At 42.4% G+C, this 21,484-nt stretch overlaps 1 protein-coding gene across 4 annotated transcripts in view; it reads left to right on the top strand.

The window, feature by feature from the left end:
* Positions 1 to 9,586: 9,586 nt before the first annotated feature.
* Positions 9,587 to 21,484, top strand: part of CBFB (core-binding factor subunit beta) — a 32,798-nt gene continuing 20,900 nt past the window's right edge. The window contains exons 1-3 of one of the 4 annotated variants that reach the window (XM_039353816.1): positions 9,587 to 9,934; positions 14,103 to 14,189; positions 18,143 to 18,259. In XM_039353816.1, the coding sequence (XP_039209750.1) occupies positions 9,857 to 9,934; positions 14,103 to 14,189; positions 18,143 to 18,259 (282 nt within the window). In that variant the 5' untranslated portion in view covers positions 9,587 to 9,856. The remainder of the gene's footprint in view (positions 9,935 to 14,102; positions 14,190 to 18,142; positions 18,260 to 21,484) is intronic. The other 3 variants (XM_039353818.1, XM_039353815.1, XM_039353817.1) reach the window with 3 other exon arrangements.

The following is a 21,484-nucleotide window of genomic DNA, read 5'->3' as shown; positions in this document are numbered from 1 at the left end:
ATAGGATTGTTTGAGCCTGCTAATTTGTGCCACAAACAAGAACTCTGGGTTGATTTGTTTGAACACTCATTGATTTGTTTTCTTTCTCTCTTCTCTGCAGCATTCTCAGGAGTCTGCTCCAACACTAAAATGTGTCAATACTCTCCTTTCCTAATTCTTCAAAGTCCAACTTTCGCTTTCACAGAGTGCCCCAGGGAATAGCAATAGCACTTAGATTTATATACTGCTTCACAGTGCTTTTAAAGCTGTCTCTAAGCAATTTACAGAGTCAGTGTCTTGCCCTCAACAATCTGGGTCCTCATTTTACTGACCTCAGAAGGAGGAAGACCGAGTCACCCTTGAGCTGGTGAGGATCGAACTCCTGGCAGTGGGCATAATCAGCCTGCAATACTGCATCCTAACCACTGTGCATCATGGATGGATGGATAGAAGAAAGAGCAATAATGATAGCACTTAGACTTATATACCGCTTCACACTACTTTAGAGCCCTCTCTAAGCGGTTTACAGAGTCAGCCTATTGCCTCGAACAATCTGGGTCCTCATTTAACCGACCTCGGAAGGATGGAAGGCTGAGTCCACCTTCAGCCGGTCAGGATCGAACTGCTGGCAGTGGGCAGAATTAGCTTGCAATACTGCATTCTAACTACTGGGCCACCACGGCTCTTACTTGGCTAGACCTATAGCCTTTATGAATCCAAGGAGGAAAATTTTTCAGTCTAACACTACAGGTAGTCCTCGACTTACAACAGTTCATTTAGTGACTGTTCAAAATTACAACAGAACTCAAAAAAGTGACTTAGGACCGTGTTTCACACTCGCAACCACTGCAGCATCCCCGTGGTCCCGTGATCAAAATTCAGATGCTTGGCAACTGGCGTGTATTTATGATGGTTGCACTTTACAACTGTGTAACTAACTTAACAATTACAGAGATTCACTCAACAACTGTGGCAGGAAAGGTCATAAAATGGGGAAAAACTCATTTAACGACAATCTCGCATAACAACCGAAATTTTGGGCTTTATTGTGGTCGTAGGTTGAGGACTACTTGTATTATGGGCCACAGTCAGAGGCTCATAGACGCTAAACAATGCCTATGGCAAGCCTTCTCAAGACCTTGATTTGATTGGATGCCTGAAATCTTCGGGGAAGGCGTCTAGTTCCAAACCATTTGGAAAGATTTCTATAAAAGCTTTTGCCCAACTTGGGGGAAAAAAACTAATAGAAGATGAAATAGCAGATCCCAAAGATCAAAATCAGTTACAGGAAAGATTATTTTTACTCTGCCCAATGGTAGGAGCAGCCTTGCACAATGCTGGTTTGTGTATGCTTCCCTTTTGAAAATACAATAAAAATCAGGAAATCCCAAAACAGAAATAAGGAAATCATAGAACACTGCCACCTAGTGGTAATTCCCACAAGATGACTCCCACCCCTTTATGGACGGCCTGGACCGGCGTTCACACAACATGCTTAATTCTAGACCAGGGTTAACAAGTAGCAAATCCTGTACTCATCAAGCACGCTCTGCTTAAGCCAAATGCCCCGTTATGCCGTCGTGCGATGGTTTGGGGTTTACACAACTGCAAAGAGAGAGCTTCCTGGGACGACAGCATTCCCCAGCTCAATTTTAATTCGAGGTTCAAGGTCTAGGGAGATACTGTCCTCCAGGCCACAGTTATCCGAAAGGTGCTTTTTCAGGAGGCAACTCTCTTTGAAGACTTTTTTCTGAGACTGAGATGGAGAGCTGCTAAAAATAAAACAAAACACCTGCACTTTGAAGAAAGATAGGAACAGCACTGACAGCTTTAAACTCTGATGCTGGAGAAGATATCTGAGGATTCCAGAGAGGCGAGAAAGCAAACCAATGAATCGGGGGGGGGGGGAGAGAAATCAATCCAATGTTCTCATTCCAGGCACAAACAGTCAGGCTTAAATTTATTCTACTTTGTACATATTCTGTGAAGATCTGGTCTCCTGCTTGAGCAGGGGGTTGGACTAGAGGACCTCTAAGGCCCCTTCCAGCTCTTATTCTGATTGACTGATTGACTGATTGACCGGCCTCTTTGAAAAAAGGCTGTAATGCTACCAAAAGCGGAGGGAAAGAGAAAGAAGCGGACAAACAGCAGCAATATCCGTAGACTCAGTGACAGCAGCGATGGGCTTATCTTGGGAAGACCTGAAAGACCACATTATGGACAGACTGCCATGGAGAATTAAAGAGTACCGATCAATCTAGAAATATTATCTCTTATTATCGTCCAAGTTTCCCACCCACCCTGAAACTAGAGCAGAAACAAGTGGAGATGGATGGCTGTTGCAATCCCAATCCGGGAATATTTTGTTCTTGTTTACTTTTTACCCCCAGCAACAACAAAGAAAACGGAAGCGAGAGAGAGGAAGTAACAACTTCCTTCCTGCCAGCTATGCAAAGAAAGGGCGAGTGTATGAGAAACCCAGCGATGCTGGCTTGTAAGCTGCCAGCATTCAGAGGTGAGCTAAACAGTCAGAAGAAGGAATTGCAAAGAAGGAATTACCACGTAGGGAGTCGAGAACTTCATATTTTTGATACAGATAGTCCACGTAGTGACTGTTTGAACTGAAAAAAGTGACTTATGATTTTTTACACATTTCATACCGTTGCAGCCTCCCCAGGGTCACATGATCAAAATTCAGATGTTTGGGCAACCGACTCATATTTATGACGGTCGCAGTGTCCCGGGTCATGTGATCCCCTTTTTGCAACTGTTGAAAGAAAAGTCTTCATCCTGGTTCATCCAAGCCAGGGATAAATAAACAACATGGCGACTGCTTTAGAAAGAAGTTTCCAGTTTATTGAAGAGGCAGAAAGATGGTTCTTGCAGGAAAGACCAGAGGGAAAAAAGGGCTGAGCACATGCGTACTAGGTTTTTATAGTCTCTGAAAGCCTTTTGTTTGGAATAGTTTCCTGTTCCTGTGGCATGAAGTTTGAGGCTATTTCCTGCGTCATGTATTCTGACCTGAGTTTAGGTGTGCCTCTCTGGTATTCTTGATGGTGATGGGTTAGTCCTATTATGTCCCATCTCAGGTCCTAGCTGGGGCCTTTCTGATGGTTTACATCTGCATTGTATAGGGCTGGCTTCTGCTTGGGACAGAGAGATTTGGGGCATGGTTGGTTTCTGCTTTTTAAAATCCTTCTGAGGAAAAATTTTGGGCTCAAGCTGTATTGGCATCAAGACGGCGGACCTGATGGAGGAACAATGTTACGTTTTAATAGATGTTGTAAACAGGCTGGAATCACACAGACTGATGAAGGATTACTGGCAGTAAAGACCTGGCTGCATTGCCAGAATGATGGATGACTTGGCAGGTCTCCGGTAAATGCTTTTCACAGATCAAAGTTCAACGTGTCTGTATTCGTCGTCGTTCAAAATAACCTAATTGCTTCCACTAAATGGGATGCAGTATCTTGACTACAATGGAAGTGGAGGCTGGGAAGCAGGTTGCCAAATGCTGCCCCCTCCCATCCCCGTAGTTCTAAGGCAGGAGCCACTGATGGGAGACTTAGACATCACAAAAGCCGATTCCGTGTGTGTCCGACAACGATGCAAGGATGACAAAAGGAGATATTCCCTCGGAGAACCAAGAGGCAGAAAGAAATTTTCGCATTTCTCTGATCCAGAGCTTCCCCCCACCCACCGAATTTCTCCCAGCTAGCAGATGGAGACCAATCAATCAGAATAGAGTGGAAGGGACCTTGGAGGTCTTCTACTCCAACCCCCTGCTCAAGCAGGAGACCCTATACCATTCTAGACAAGTGGCTGTCTTCTCTCTTCCTGAAAGTCTCCGGTGATGAAGCACCCACAACTTCCGAAGTTGTGAATGCTTCATTACTGGAGGTCCTCAAGAAGAGACTGGACAACCACTTGCCTGACACGGTAGAACATTTTTAATTAAGATGGAGGTTTTTTTAGCCAGGACAACCCCATGCGTCTCTGACCACAGAAGATGAAGTTTCTCATTTCAGACCTACCATCTGGTGGCATCTCGCCTGCCAAGGGAGAATGCCGGATGAGTGCGTCCTTGCCAGGCTCTCCTTCAGCCAAATGACCACCAAGGTCAGTGGCGAGAAGACGAAGGCCAGCACCACCACAGACCTGGTCCGCCGAGACCCATTTCTTCCTCCTTTTTCACATTCCACAAAGGTGCCACGGAGATGAAGTTCCTGAACGCTTGGATGTACTGAAGGGCTCCTTAGATCTTGTCCAACTTTGGCAGATTGACCAATCCATCAGTTGGAGCTATTAGGAAGTCAACCTAGCTTCTTAGACTCCTTGGTGCTCTCTGAGCTTGGCTATTTTCAGGCAGATGTTTGAGGGCCAACTACATAATGTAGTCAGTGATGTTACCTACAGTAGTTGGGTAATGAAATGTCTGCATGAAAACAATCAAATTCAGAGAACACAAAAGGCATCACAGTTCAATCCTGGGTTACAACTATTCTAACCCAGCGGTGCCCAACCTTTTCTATACCCCTCACCCCTGGAACGCTTCGGATATATTCTCACACCCTTAAAAAAGTTCGAAATAACAGCAACGGATTATGCATATACACTATAATTTTGAAAAGCCAAGTTTTCACGCCCCCTGGAATATTGTCTTGCACCCCCAGTTGGGAACCCCTGTTCTAACCAAACTAGATAACACCATCAATTTGAGGAGGAGGAGTATGGGGTCCATGTTGGTTTCTGATCTTGCTTGTTTCCTTGAAGACATTTCATGACCCAAACTAGATAACATCATCAGTGCAACAATCCAGGTAAAGTGGTACCACTCAACATGTTGGGTTTGACGATGTTCCCTAGTTGGGTCATGAAACGTCTGCAAGAAAACAACCAAGTTCAGAGAGCACCAAGGACCCCCCCCCCAATCCTCCTCCTCTCTGCAAAAACCACTCCTTCTAGCACTGATGTTGTTTCATAGTTTGGTAATGAAACATCTGCAAGAAAACAACGAAGCTCAGGACACCTCATTTTAACCGAGCTATATTCTCCTTTGCTGCTGATTCTGTTCTATTCTTGGGATTCTTGGGAGTTAATTGGATAAGTCAGTTTGCATTTAGCCAGGAAACCGATGTGTTGGGTGAAGAAAGCCAACACGGTCCCTGCTTATCTTGGTTTGTTTTCCTTTCATTATAATCCCGAGACCCTTAATCATCCCTCCCATTTTATTTTAACTGTTTCAAAATCTCTATGGATGACAAGTAAAAGTTGTTTTCCCTGGAATTGAACCCATGTCTTTTGTTGAATTTTCTGGCTATTTGGAAGTGTTTTACCAGAAGATCCAGGATACGGTCAGTTTTAAACTATAAAAATGTTTATAAAGTTTAAACTTTTTAAACTTTAATTTAAAAATCTTCACAGGGGCCATTTTTGTTTTGCTTTGGAAAGACTTTCCCCAATTCTGACTCTGAAGCCGGTATTATAAATAGGAGTACAAAAATTAAAAATAGTACAGTGGCAGAATTATTGGGCTACATAGCTGAATTGTAAGAATACAGGAAATGGCTGCATTTTAGGCTATTTGTTCAATTACCAGTGCTGCAGAATAAGATCATCTTTCCTGCAAAGGACTTTGGCATGTATACTTGGTTAAATGAAAAATGTACACATTTTTTTAATATTTTTTTTTAATGAATTAGCCTTTGGTGGTGACTCTTTGGCAGAAGATCTTTCCCAATTGCTCCTACTGAATCTTTTAACTGGATATGCTGAAGGCTAGGAAAGTGTGAGAATTTTATTGTTCGTTTTTCTACAGGAAAGTGCCGTCACCTTCCATAAAAGGGAGGGATGCTGAGATGGAGGAGAAAGGAGAACACAGGATCAATTTATCTCTCCAAACAGAAGCGTTCACAAAATGTTCGCTTTAAAGTGATGGCTGCTGTTTCTTCCTTTTGACAAAATCTGGTTGTGTTTAGTGTAGAATAACCTCCACTCAAACACATTCAGGAACATTTACAATCGGAGCAGACAGTTAAAAAAAAGATGAATCAGAAAGCAGTGGGGGTACTAGCATTCTGAAGTCAAAATGCATTAGATCTCCATTTCAAATTTAATTCTAAAAAACAGGCCTGACTTTTCCAGACAGACAGGATGGAAATGTATTCCCTCCCCAAGGAAAGAGCTAATACAGGGTTTGTCCACAGCAAGGAAGATGGGTTTCAACCTCTCCTGATCCTTTTACATTGCAATTTTTAATTCTTCTTCCTCAAAAAAATCCGTCCAGTTGCCTTTTTTAAAAAAAATAACTTTTGATACAACTATGACCTGGATGACTGAGAACCTTCATAGACACTAAAACTGCCATCTTCAAATGCATCTCTGGATAATTGCAACGATTACAACTCTTCTCAGATTCATCTTTAGCATATTTAACCATCCTAATTAGGTTTTCTATTATATTTTCCATTTTCTTCCGGACGGGTAAAATCACCTTAGTTAATAACTCAGTGAATAAGTTTGATCAGTAATTGTTGAGATTTTGTGAGGCTCCAATTTAACATTTACTCACTTCCTGAAAAGCCTTCAGAACCTCTGAGGAGTAAATACCGATATTCTCCTAATTATCCATCATTTCTCTGATCTTCTCAACTAAACAGGCAGATTCTTGCCTAGGAAAGCTCATGCTAGAATACACAAAATGTTTTTTTTTTGTTTTTCTGGATGTGATTTCCTACACAAGTGCAATTGAGCTGCGGCGACATTTGAGTTGGGATATTCAGGATAGCCATGCCCAAGTTAGGAAAAAAATGGAGCTTCTTTGTTTAGAAGCAACCTATTCTTCATCCATTCCTGAGATTCAAGAAGTTTTAAGATTTATTTATGTTTTCTCACTTCTTGCAAAGCCTCCAGAACTTCTGGACAGTCACTTGTCTGAGACGGTATAGGTTCTCCTGCTTCAGCGGGGGGCTAGACTAGAAGACCTCCAAGGTCCCTTCCAACTCTATTCTATTCTGTTCTATTCTAAAAATGAAGGGTAAAATGCACATATTCTCCTGTCAACCCATCTGGGTTGATCAAGACTGAAATCATGAATTGACTCCCTTTCCTGCGCAAAATTTAGAATCCCGGCCGTCCTCAAAGGGGTAAACCAGGTCTCTTAAGAACCCAGCAGCGTCTGCACATTAATCTTAGTTAGTTTAACAACCAGTAAACTCCAGGCATTTCGTTGGCTTAGTGTTCAGTGGCTTGTGTGTACCTAGACAATGGGTAATTCAGCAATCAAGCATGTCGTACGAACACAGCCATGTTTGCCAACTTTCAGAGGGATAACTGTGGTCTGTTGAGGCAAACATAAGAGACAGTGGAGGCTTTGTTCACACAAGACAATTATCCAGGCAGAGCCGAACTGCAGTTTGATCCCATCGCCCAACTTGAGGGGGATTGTATGACACTCTGAACCTCAAGTAAAGTTCAGAGGCTGGGCTTGCACAACTCACGAGGCTGCAATGAGGTTTGTTCGTCCTTGGCTATGTGGGACCCCATTTGCAGCGCCTGACGAACTAACCTTGGTTTTCTGCAAATACACAACTTACAATCACTTGTTCAGTGACCAAAGTTACAATGGCACTAAAAAAAGGGTGTGGACTTACAGCAAGCCCTCACATTTACGAGCCCCGCAGTATCCCCAATCACGTGATCAAAACTTGAGCGCTCGGCAACCGGCGTGTATTTATGACAGATGAATCCCGGGGTCACATGATCACCACTGGCAAGCTTCCCAGCCGGCTTCCAGCAAAGTCAATGGAGGAAGTTGGTTTTGCTTAACGACCAGGTGACTCATTTAACAAACGTGGCCAAAGTCATAAAATCAGGTGCAACTCACTTAAGGACTGCCTTGCTTAGCGACGGAAATTCTGAACCTGTCATGGACCTAAGTAGAGGACTATCTGTACCCTCCACATTCAACGATAGTCCCAAATCTTGTGGCTTAAGCAACGACCAGGGGATTCACTTATCGTACAGGTCCAAAAGGTCATAAAATCAGGTGCAACTCACTTGACTGCCCTGCTTAGCGGCGGAAAGTCTGATCCTGTCGTGGTCATAAGTCGAGGACTATTTTTACCCTCTGCGTTCAAGGGTACCCCCAAACCTTGTGGCTTAAGCCGCAGGACCTGTTGAATGTGCCCCAAAATACCCCTTCGGCCTGATCCTGCACAACATTTCCCACTTCAGAGAAGCCCAGGTGTCTGCCTCTTTGCTCCTGCTCCGCTTTGCACGCTGCTATGTTCCCACAACCAGGGCACCCGAGGCAATCCCTACAAAGGGCAGCCAACCCCCCCCCCTCCCAGAAATCAGCAGAAGCAGGAGGCGAATTGCTCGCTGGCTGAAAAAGCAGGAAACAGGAAATCCATCAGACAAGGCGAGTGAGTGTGCTCGCGTGTGCGCGCGTGCAAGAGGCAGAAAGGGAGCAAGCAGGATGCGCAGGGTTGTGCGCGGGATCGGGCGCAAGAGCGAGGCGCAGAGGGGTTCGGACGATCCCTCTCCGCTTTCTGTTTGCTTTTCCCCGCTTTTGCAACAAGCGGGCCAGCTCAGGACCCCCCCCACCTCCGCGGCCGTCTGCAAACTCGATCCTCTACCTCCGTTCCCCCCCTTCCTCCCATCACCCCCCCCGTGGAGTTAGGATCGCTCCCACGCGAGCAGACCCGCCCCAGCGTGGATCCGATCGCCTCTCCGCCCCCTCCCCCCAGGCTCGGCCCCTTTTCTCAAAGCAGCCCCACCGATCCGAAGGGGGAGATGCGAGGGGCCACGCCGCGCAGCAAAGGGCAGTTCCTTCCCAGGGGCTCTCTCGTTCGTTTTTAGCTTTAGTGGATCCGGCCCCCGCGAGGCTGACAAAAGGCGCCCCTTTCCCCACGCGAGAAAATCCCGGATCGGGTTCCCGACGGTCGTAGCTTTCCCTCCGCAGCCAGGCCCTTTTTCAGACCGAGAAAGGGCCCCTGCAATTAGTTTCGCTCCCAAAGGCGAGGTGCACGCTAGTCACGCGTAGCACGTGTGAATGCCTTCCCAAGACACTTTCACCGATCTGCTTAAGGACGTTTAACTCCCGTCCGAGCGATGCTACCTTCGCCCAGTAACTTCAACCCGCCCCCGCCCTTTCTCGACTCCCACAACACGTCCTCGAACGAACCCAAACAAACTCAGCCAAAGTTTTTAGCACGTTGCACAACCTACACAAGCGGCCACCCATCCGGTTGACTCGCTTGGTGCGAACATGCCGACCGAAAGTCTTGGGAACTCAAGAAGACTGGGCTCCCCGCTCCCCCCCCCCAGCTCGAAAAGATCCCTTCTAAACCCGCGGGATCCCGAAAGAAGTCGTTCCCGCCCCCCGGAGAAAGGAGACCACGCCGAGATGCGCCTCCCGCACTGCGCTCCGAGCGCTCGCCCCTCCGCCGCAGCGCATGCGCGCCGCCCCTCCCCGCGGGCAGCCCTTCGGCGCGGCTCGCTCGGCCGCGTCCTGTACCTTTTCTTCCCCTTCCTTAATGGGAGGCGTGGGGTGGGGAGGGGAGGGGAGGGGGGGAAAAAGGCGGGTGGGCGGCGCCGCGCACGCGCAGCGGGGAGAGCTGGCTGGTTCTCTCGCTCCTCTGGCGCGCGGCGCCTCCGCCCCCTCGGCTCCCCTCGGAGGCTCCGAGACGCCTCGGCGGCGGCGGCGGCAGTGGCGACCGTTGGCCGGCCGGGCGGGCTCCTCCTTCTCCCGCGCTCTCCGGCTACCTGTCTGGCCGCCAGCCGGCGCGTCCCGGGCGCTCAGGGAGCCGGCGGCGGGGCGCGTTTGGTAGTCGCCGGCCGGCTGGCTGGCTGGCCGCGGCGCCTCCCGCGCACCATGCCGCGCGTCGTCCCGGACCAGCGGAGCAAGTTCGAGAACGAGGAGTTCTTCAGGAAGCTGAGCCGGGAGTGCGAGGTGAGGCGGCGGGGCGGAAGTGGGGCGGCGGCGCTGCCTTCCCCGCGCCCATCATCCCCGGCCAGGTTTCCCGCCGGGTCCGCGGGAGCCCACTGGGTTCGGAGTCCCCATCATCCCCAGCCAGCCTTCCCTCTGAGCGCCGGATCCCTTCTCCCTCCAGTTTCTGGGTTCGGGATTCCCATCATCCCCAGCCAGCCTTCCTCCTGTGGTCCTTCTATCTCTGTCCCCGTCGTGGAGTTCGGAATCCCCATCATCCCCAGCCAGCCTTCCCCCTGTGTGCCGGATCCCTCTTCCCTCCAGAGTCTGGGTTTGGGATCCCCATCAGTCTTGGGTGATCCTTCGTTCTGTCTCTCCCCTAGTCGTTGGGTTTTCGTTCCCATCATCCCCGGCTAGCTTTCTCTAGCCCCGGACCCCACTCCCCCCAGTCCCTAAGTTTGGAATCCCATCATCCCCCGCCAGCCTTTCCTTTGTAACCCAGAACCCCCCTTTCGCTGGATTCGGAATCCCATCATCCCCAGCCAACCTTCCCTCTGTGGTCATTCATTCCACCCATCTCTGCTTGGAATCCCATCATCCCAGGCCAGCCTTCCCTCTGTAGTCCCAGACCCCACTTTGCTGGATTTGGAATCCCATCATCCCCAGCTCAACGATCCCTCTGGCCATTCATTCCACCCATCTCTGCTTCAATCGCTGGTTTGGAATCCCCAATTTGCAGAGCTACCAATGGATTTTATTTGGATTCCCATCATCCCCAGCCAGCCTTCCTTCTTTGCCCCTGGATCCCACTTCCCTGATTCAGTTTGACTTCTGTCTTTCCTAGCCAGTTTTTCTTTGACACACCAACTAACCCCCTCTCCCCCCCCTTGCAGGTTTTTGGTTTTTCATGCTCTCATCATGTCCAGCCAGATTTCCGGTGCTTCTCCTGGCCCCCAGCTTCTCCTTTCCCTCCCCAAACTGGTGCTCTCTAGACTCCCATTATCCTCAGCCAGGTACCTTTTTTGCAGCCATCTCATCTTCCCCCCCTTGATGATTTGCAGACAAATAAGATCTTCATCACCATCATCCCCAGCCAGTCTTCCTCTTGTCTTCTCTTCCCTCCTCCCAAGTTGGCCCTCTCCTCTCCAGCTATGTTGGGCTTCTGCTCCCATCATTCCCAGCCCATCTTCATTTTGTGATCTAAACATCTCCCCTTTCATCCCAAACCAGTCTTCAATTTTTAGCCCTGTAACCCAGCCAGCCAGCCTCAAGCTGTGGGGTTGGGTTGGGTTTGATTGGGATTGAACTCCCATCATCCACAGCTGCCAACAAGCTCTGCTCCTGGATACCTGCCTTGCCTTAGTCTTTCCCTAAACTGGCGCCTTCCCGATTTGCAAAGCTAACACATTCGAGGGATGATCCATATGCAGAGAGCGGCAGGGGAATGTCATGCCTTTGGAGGCACCCACCTCTGACTACATGAGTTCCAGAGACTGGAAAAACCCCTTTTCCCCCAAGCGTTGATTTGGAAGTAAGCCTTCCTTCCCTAGGCAGGCAGCTGTCCAACTGAAGTTGTGTTCTCATCTGCAGGGTAAAGATGGAACTGAGTTTCAGCCCTCATCCTGTAAGGGTTATCAGTTTAGGTCCTTGTGGATCAAAGTCCACTCCATCAGATAGTAAAGGGCTTGACCTGTGAAGTGCAGAAGTGTGCTTTTTTTGTTGCTGAAAAAGAGCTAGTAATGGCTACCCTTCTGGAAGTGAACTAAGGGCAGGAAGCCTTTGGTCTCCCTTTGCATTTTGCAGGGGCAAAAGCTGTGTGCAAGTGTCTACCTAGTTTTTTAAAAAGGTATTTTTATCCTATTCAAGTTGAGGAAGCTTTGGGTGCTTTTGAATGAACAGGTTGCCATTCCGTATCTGTGCAGGAAGAAAGCCCCCATCATCTCTCAGAAGCTACAGCCCGTCTCATTCATTTGTACTCCAGGGAATTGATGCCCTCCAGATGTGTACTGCTTCAATTCCCATCATCCCCAGTCAGTCTAGCCAATCCTGGGCAGCCTGTAAATGATAGTATTTGGTGCTGAAGTTAGGGAAGGTTTAAATTATAAACTGAAATAAAACCCATCATGTATAAGATTTCAGCCTTGTTTCCAAGTATTCTTTACTTGGAAGTAACCCCACTCTCCTCCCTGCTCCCATGCCGGAGAATTCTTAAAGTTGCAGTTACATGATAGCATGAGCCTCAAGAGTAAAAAAAATAAAGGGGATCCTTACTGAATTTAGGGATGTGAAGCTTCTTCCTGTTCCTGTTTTGTACATACAACTGATCTGGCCCGGTTCAGAAAGAAAAAAATTACTTCTCCCCCTCCCCCATTCCATTAAAAAAAAATCTGCATTGCTGTTGATTAGTTGGAAAGTTGAGGAATGGTCACCTTTGTCTTCTGTACTGATTACTTTTCATGGATAATGATGTTGAAAAAAAGATCTGCTTTACAGTCAGGTTGGTTATGACTCAGTATAATTGATGAGACAACTATTTTATAAGATGGTAACAGTACACTTCTACAAATGTTAACTTGAAAGCAAGCTCTGCTGTTTTCATTGAGTTTTACTCTATTCTAAATAGGTGTGCAATTGTAATTTCAATGAATATGATTATAACAACGCACAATGGAAGAATGGCGTAAAATCCACCTTAATTCTCTTGATATTATATGTACTAGAGCTATGGTTGAGTGCAAGGATTAAGAGTTAAGTGCCCGTGTTTTGGTTGCGTTTCTGATATTAGCACAGGAAATTATGCTTTTGGAATCCTTTTGTATCATTCAAGGAATAGATAAGAATGATTCCTGGAGAAAGATAAAAAGGGATCCAGTGGTTGTGTCCTGGTATACATCTAACCACTTTTTTATATAACTTTGGTGTATTTTAAGTAAGACAAAACTCTGTAGTGTTAGCATGTTTCCTGCCTGTATATCGTCCAAACAGCTAACATTTATTCCAGATAAAAGCTCAGTTGAAGATGATCCTATATATAATCGGGGTAATCAGCACTAGTAAGCACCATATATTTCAGAAATTTTTATTCCTATATTCCTATGTTAAAAGTGAAAATTGACAGTTTAAAATATATCAAATGCTGAAGTTGTTAAATTTAAATTAACTAGAATTAGTCAAAATTCACTTTCTAGCACAAGAGAGCTGGATATTATTTTAACGTTTATAACAACAAAAATATATCATGTTGTTATAACTTTCCTACAATGTTTCTTAAGGTGTCATGTTATGAATATGCCCCAACTTCCATATGGACACATTTTTCTCTAGCGTGTTCATGATTTTATGCACCCATGCAGCTCCTGTTTCTCTTTTTCCATTTTCTATTCATAACATCCCACTCATCTCTGGCATTTATTGCCTCACATCCTACCAACACCATTAAAACAGTTACACTCTTCATTTCTGCTACTGGAGACTTCTCACTTCTTTCTTCCTTGCTGTTCCCCAGTTGAATGGTGGACACATGGAATATTCCCTTTGCCTTAGACACCACATGCAGTTCAAGTTGCACATTATTGAAATATAAGCTTTATGTGGATGTGCTTTTGCTCTAATCTTATATATAAAATATGGAATCGGTAATCTATCACCTGTTAGGTTACTGCGAAGAATATTTATTTTAAATGGACTGATTAACTGAAAAAAAGTTTAGTATATCTCTTCATTTATGTCTGAGGTTCTGCTGTCAGTTATGTTTATGCTTTATGATCTTCCTACAAAGATGGCTGGAATTTTGTTTTTTATGGCCATAATCCCATCCACTGACTGCAAAATTCTGTAACTTTAGAAGGGCAGGCCTCTCTCTCTCCATGTATTTCTTTGCTTCTTAGGCAACCATGTTGATATTTTTCCTCCCGACTCTTTGCCTTTTCCAGTTTGCTGCAGCACTTGAATACAAAAGTGGTAAAATAAAAAGTTGGGAATTCTGTAAAAAAAATAAAAATTGTGTTAATTTAAAGTTGGGAATGGGTGGTGGCATACTGTATTGATATTTCAGAGCGTTGTCCTTGCTTGGCTTCCACAAAAGTGCATATCCACATTCTAACCATCATCTCTGCAGGCTTGCCCTTATCTCTTGGTTGGTACTGTAAAACAGGCATGATTCAGTTTTTGATTTAGTTCCTGCTCTTTGCAGATTAAATATACTGGCTTCAGGGATAGACCGCATGAAGAAAGACAGGCCAGGTTTCAGAATGCATGCCGGGATGGACGATCTGAGATAGTAAGTTTATGCATTTATATTTTTATTTAAGGTACTTGTGTCTTCAATTTGAACTGCTTGGTGGCTCAGGATAAACTGCACAATTTTTAGGAATCTAGCCCATTGCTTATGCTAGTTCTGAGCTGTTAGCATTATTCTCTCTCTCTCTCTCTCTCTCTCTCTCTCTCTCTCTCTCTCTCTCTCTCTCTCTCTCTCTCTCTCTCTCTCTCTCTGCCTTTCAGCTTTTGCTTGCTGCACCTCATGAGGGAATTAAGGTACAGTTTAGATAAACTAAACCTTATTTGAAATAATATAGATTGTGAACTAATTAACTCCAAATTTATAATTTAAACCGCATACTACACAGTACCAAGTTAATCAACATGTTACCTCTTCTTAAGAGTTTTTTTATAATACCGGTAGTTGTTACATATAAAACAGAAAAATATCCTTCAATTTTCCTTCCAGTTCACATAAACTAGAAAAACACTGACCATTTGCATTTTTTTTTCTTCTGTGTCATTCATTTATTTCAGCAAGGCATGGTGTTACTGTTTATCTGTTTACTCATACTTTACTCTAGGCATTTGAGGTGGTTTAGAAAAGCATGTGCTTAATTGGCACTTTTTAACAGTTTAAAAAAAAACCTTGAATCTCTGTCTAGATTCAGTTACAATAGAGTAAAAATTGTAGAAGTCTAAACTAAGTAAAAGTTCATATGCTATCAAAAATGGTGAAAATGTTTTAGGAGGAAAACCCCTCATCATTAACTATTGCTAAAGAAGAAAGTCTGAAAAGGGGCTTTCAAAGAGATAAATTCAAACTTGGTTACAGGAAAAGAGATTCCTCAAGGCTCAGGACTATTGGATGCTAAAAGGTACATTGTTCAGCCATGTAATTGGACATAATGTTGATTCTTTGAAAGAACTGCATGGAATTCATTGCTTGATTTTAGCTTCTGCTTCTTAATTGTGATCTATTTTATTATATAGTAACATGATGTGTAATATTTAGTTACGTGGATTTTTTGTATCCATTGTGATCTTCAGGTATACTTTTAAAACAGCAAAGAGGATAATCGTATATTTTATGTTGAAGGCTGACATAGATGCTTGTAAGTGAAACTCTTGAACATCCTGACAGCATATACTTTAATGAAAGTTTTTATCTTTCACAAATCATAATTAAACTAACTTTTGCTGAATTGTTATTCAGTAAATAGCATGAGACTTGTTCAGTTTAATGATATTTTCCCATTGCAGATTGGCCTCCTCATAAGGTCTGTCTTATATAACAATAAACTATATAAGCTTAAATAGCAATTATGTTCAACTATTAAGGCAAACAATATACCTAGAATTTTATGATAGTGTAAAAATTAGTCCTATCTATCAGAATAAAATCTGTTTAATCACACACATTGTATCATATGAAGTATCTAAGAAGATTGCTCATTGGCTATTGTCAAGAAAGTTTTATGATACACTGTTTGAATTCTTTTAATTGAACTGAGTTTGAATGTGGGTAGTTTTTCAAACCATATTAGCACAAAAAGACAAGTTCCCAACAACTAGTTTACTATTTTTGTTATTAATAAAAATGACTGATTGGTTCCTGTTTAAATGCTATCTCTCCCAGCAGTCACATTCTCAAATTTTCTTAAACAATTGTTTTGATAAGATAATCTGGAAGAATGCCATCTGTCTGAATGGTTAGGGAATATTTTAATTTATGTTATGGACAAATCTCAAGACCACGTGTGGTTACTTATATTCATTTAGCAGCTCATTCATGTGTTTTTAATGCAAAATTGGTAGTAAAGATAGTTTGCTTACTATAAACCTTGTGTCTAAAAAATTCACGTCAACGAATACGCTGATAACCTTTGTAGGTTGCAAGAAAGTAACATTTGAATCTCACTTCACAATCTACACTGCAGACAAATTTAAATATATTGTTTCTGAGGCATTATTTCACTCGTGACCTTCCTCCATTTTTAACAGAGATCATAAGGAGATTCATCTTTATTCCACATGTCTTACAAATGTAGTTTTCTGAACACAGTGGGATTCTCTAAACTGTATTTTGATTCTGTCGTTATGTACCTGTAATAAAAGGATGGGGTATAAATTCAGCTCTAAGTAGGAAATTCCAGTTCCAGGGGGGGGGGAAGAACTTCCCATTTCAGGCTTTATCAGCCTGAACCATGAGGCTTGTACTGTCTGTGACCCTTTTTCTTCTCACACACCCAAAACCTTTGTGTACCATATTACATAATGCCAAAAGTTCAGTTTTGAAACTTTAAGTTAGCTTTGGACATTATCATTTAATTACCATACAGTTTAAAGCATGGAAGAATTACATGTAGTTTACGAGCTCTAGGAAATACGCCATACGCTCCCCAGGCTCTTTTTTTGCAATACCTGGAGCTCCTGTCATTTCCTACTGTAATTTGGCAAGAGATGTATGAAAACTGCAATGTATTCCTTAAAATAGAATTACCATCATTTTTTTAAAAGTCCCTCACAAAACTTTCTACATTCATGAAAATGGCCATTTATCTCATGCCCACTGTTCGTTGTTTATTTATTTATTTCCTGCCCACTGTTGTCCTGAATCTCCCCATCCTAGTTACTTGTAGCCCCTGCCCATCAAAGTGGTGCTTTTTCCTCATGCAAGAACTTTAGTTAAATCCCCCGTCATTGCTATATTCACCTGAGCATAGACATACTTCTGCAGTGCACGGCTTGACTGTGTTGTCCTTTGCTACAGTTAACACAAACTGAATTATTTCTGGCCCTTGCTCCCACATTTCCAGAAATTCAAAAATGAAAAATACAATTCAGATTGGAAACAAATCTTTAAAAAAAAACGGCAAAGAGGAGGAGATCTGACTTAATGATCAATTCAAATGATGTAAAATTCTCTCTAGCTTTCTGTTTTCTGCATGTGCGATATATTTTGTACATTTTGGAAAAAAACACGAATGGGATTTGTTCTTTTTCTTCTCATCTATGATATTAATACCCAAAGTACCCCTTAAGGAAATATTGTATCTCTAGGGAGGTGACTGATCTGTTGCCTTATTTCCTGGAATCATGTTGATTTAATACAGATACACAATCGCCTGACTTTGCTGTTAGAAGAGTTATTCTGGCAATTGGTTTGCTCCCTTACAAAGTCTGTTTTATTCTTGAATGGATTCCTAAAGCATCATTATATACATTTTGAGACTCTTTGCATTTGCTTGGTTTCCTTTGCCACATAGTTTGCTTTGATCCAAGCTTTCAGTTTTTTGAAGAGATACATACAGTTAAATTCACATACACATATACAAATTCTTGACTTCAGTAGAAAGGGGTTAATTAATATTTCTGCAGCATATTTGAAGTAAGGTTTCAATGAAAACGTTACTTTCAATATCTGCATTCGTTTTCCTTCTTGCTGTTCTTCTAGTCAGCTTGTGCAATATATACACCAGTCTTGTGTTCCTCTATTTGGGTGAGTGATGGAAAGCATTTGAAATTGACAAAGTTTCAGTAAAGAACGCTCAGCCTTCTGCTTGCTGTACTATACTAAGTTCCCCACACGATTCTAAGTAGTAAAGCAAAGTTAAATAACTAAAACTGAAAGCGCTTTTTTATAAAATTACCAGGAGAAGGGAAATGTACCTTGAAAACTCATGCAGGAGTTTGAGACGGTACTTTGAATTGTAATGTCTTCAAGAACAATTTATAATAAAAGTATTGATTCCATAGAAGTATCTTATTTTTCCAGCAACCTGTAGCAAATATTGTCAAAATGAAATCAGATGTTAGTACTTAAGAAAAATGATGAGTCCATGTTTTGGACTGTTGAGTATCCTCTATGCAGTTCAGCTTTAAGACATAAACTGATGTAAAAATAAATGAGTGCTTGCATAATTTATGTAACGTCTTACGCCTTGATCCTGTTTGTATTGATTTTTCTAAAAGGCTTTTGTGGCCACAGGAACCAATCTGTCTCTCCAGTTTTTTCCGGCCAGCTGGCAGGGGGAGCAGCGGCAAACACCAACCCGAGAATATGTTGACTTTGAAAGAGAGGGAGGCAAGGTAAGGACAAAAGGGATAGATGGCAGCCCTCTAGATCTGTCCTCTAGAGGTTTTAAAACAAACTTTAAAGCATTACGTGGAATGAATGTGCTACTGTCATACACATACCCATTTTTATGGAGATTACCGTAGTTGCCTGAAACTCTGCTATTTCCAGCAAATTGTCCGTGCTGTCTGCAAAATATTCTGAAGCCCCAAATTGCTGTTTCAGTAACAGGACTGTAGATAAATTTCTGCCTGTTTATAAAGAATATTTTTCTGCTTGTTAGAAGTGTGTTATATTTTTGTTGTATATAGCAACAAAAATAGCTATTTTCTTATGCACAGTGTTCCATCATTTAACATTTCAGCCTGTTCCTTGTATTCTGAAAATGGTCCGTTCTTATAAATGCACTTGAATGATTGGAACAGGTCAGAATGTTTTGCACACCCTTCCAGTTTAAAAAAGGTGTTCCTTTTTCTTCAAGCTTCTCATTTTAACTTCACCTCTAAACAAGTATAATTATTGGTCATAAAAAAAATCTTAAGTGGGGGAGGGGCATCCAGCGACATATTTCTCATGATGTTTAATTTGTTGCAAACACACATAATTAAATTTGCTGGTTTTTCTATGCAATCCTTTGCAGCGCACCCAAATCCCATGGAGCCTTGTGTTGCTATTTTCATGCCGTTTTCCATAATTTGGGTCTGTCACGGTCAGGGGACCAAAATACTATAGTGGCAAGTAGAAATTGACCATCACTTCTACTTTCGCTTTTCCCTGGTATATTCAATTTGGATTGAATTTTACATGGAAAACCGCCCCTTCATTTTTTTAGCCCCAAATTCTGCTTTGGTTGCTGGCAAAGCACAACTAACAGGCTTTGGTTTGGTGGGGGATTGCATTTTTAGGATTCTGGAGCCAAACTGCATATTATGGATTGTATTTCTGAGAAATCCTTATGTATTTGTATAAGTAACTACTGATTTTTGTGATTGTAGTTAATATTTTTAAGAACGTTTTGTTGAATCGAAGTTTTCTTTAAAGAACCAGTCTTAAGAGTACCACTTTTGAAATAAACGTTGAAATTGGCCATGTTAAAGTTTGGAGATACATTACTTGTAATCCCACTGTAACTGAACTGACTTTGCAATTGTTCTTTTTCATTTTCAGTGTATTCATTTAATTGGTTGTGGGATTTTTTTTTACTTTGTTTTAATCTCATTCTCAGAAGAGAATGAACTACAAAGAAGCTCTGATTACTATTACTTTTCTTCCATGGTTTGACAAAGTACAGTAATGAAATATTAAGCCATATTATTCTTAATCAATATATTGGAACAATCATAGTGTCATATCTGTTATTCATATTTTGATGTTATTATTTATACAATATTATTTGCTTTGTGAAAGAAGAAAGCAGCTAAAAACATGCATTACAGTATAACTGCCCTTTCGATATTCACCTCTGGTTTATGTGATTTCCAACTGACATTAAGATGTTACTTATTTGAATTAATAGTGGATATCAGCAGGTTTTATAAAAACAGTATAGTAATTATGCATTGCACTCATAGAACATTAAGTATGTCTCCTGCAGATTCCTTTATGTTTCTTTCATAGTGTGTTTCTTTTACTATCTGACAATGGAATTCTCAGAAGTTACCTTACCTTCTTTTACATGTCAAAGCTTAAAGGTGTTCCTTATGGTGTGTATGTGTGCATGCGTGTGAGAAATCATTCAGTGAATACAATTTTCCTATTTTTGTGCACTGTGCCCTTAGTATGGATCAAGCAACAAGCAATTATTCTAGCATAAAGAACCATAAAGACTTAACTGTTTGCTATATATATATTATATGTAGTTCATTTAGCTCTGTGCAGCAGGCTTTCTAAACTTGACACATAGCTTAATGAATGGAATTGTTTATTTTAACAAAAGTGGTACATTAAAGCACTTTGTGCTGGAATTGTTAATTTTGTTCTATAGATAGAATTTATGTATATAAATTTGAAATGTTCACCTGTCTGCTTCAGAAAAGAATTCCTTCTTAATTAAAAAAATTAGCTTGCAATTGCAGATGCACAATTGATACATTCTAAGTATTTTGTCATAAAATAATGTAGGAAACACTTCAATGTGTCTCTGTATTCAAGCTTTCAATCCAGCAGTTCCTCATCCACTTTTGGCAAAAACATTTGCGGCAGCTAAACTATTGCATTAGATACGTTAAGTGGTGAAATTTCTAAATGTTTAGATGGTGTGAATTGGAGTAGATTCATTATTATTTTTTCTGTTGATAAGTACAGTATATGAAAATTGCTGCTATGGCTGCTACAAGGTACCTAAGATAAATACATACACATGAGATAAAGAATTATTTTTCTTCTGACTCATCGTGGCCTGAAGCTTTACTTTGTGTGATATGATCCTGCCTTAGTTTCACTAAGTGTTCAGGTACCAAAGATAACATCAAGGCTAACTGATGGCTTCCTGTGGCAGGTTGTCTGTACTAAAAGGGAAACAGCTGGTGAGAGAAAGGTGACTAGGACAGCAACGGCCTTCAAACATCAATACTTCCTTTTGCTTTTTACAGTTTATCCTGTAAAATTGCCATCTTGTTCATAGCTGCTTGTTACTTGGGAGAAGTAACAGCTCTGAGAATTAAGAGCTATTCTATCGGATAAAAAGCCTGTAAGAAGGACATGTTATAAATATTCATTTTCTGGGGCTATGCTGTTTATATCAGGGTTCTCCAGCCTTGGCTGAGGAATTCTGGGAGTTGAAGTCCACAAGTCGTAAAATTGCCAAGGTTGGAGAACCCTGGTTGATATGATCTTTGGTAATACCGGGTACTCCTCACCTAATGATTTGTTACTTAGTAACTGTTCAGAGTTACAACCGACCTGAAAAAGGGGGACTTACAACCCAGATTCAAAATTGTGATGGTGGGGCCCCCTCTGCAGGCATGTGATCAATTTACAGTCCTTTGTAGCATCCCGTGTTCACATGACGGCATTTTGTGATGGTTTTGCTCAAAACCGGCACTTCCAATTTTCAGCAAAACTGCACCCATAGCAAACTATTGACTTAATTACCGTGTTTAATATCCACTGCCAAAAAAGATTGTAGAATCGGTTTTACAACTCTTGCAACATACACGGTAGCGAACCCTTTCCATTATATTGTCACATTGTCATTCTGTTATGGCAGGATCATATTATACAAAGTCAAGCTTCAGGCC

This window comes from Crotalus tigris, unplaced genomic scaffold, assembly GCF_016545835.1.
Source record: "Crotalus tigris isolate CLP2741 ecotype Arizona unplaced genomic scaffold, ASM1654583v1 scf7180000018525.42219311030:4301911, whole genome shotgun sequence".
Lineage (NCBI taxonomy): Eukaryota > Metazoa > Chordata > Lepidosauria > Squamata > Viperidae > Crotalus > Crotalus tigris.
Note: the sequence above shows the minus strand (reverse complement) of the source record. Positions and strands in the feature narration are given on the sequence as shown.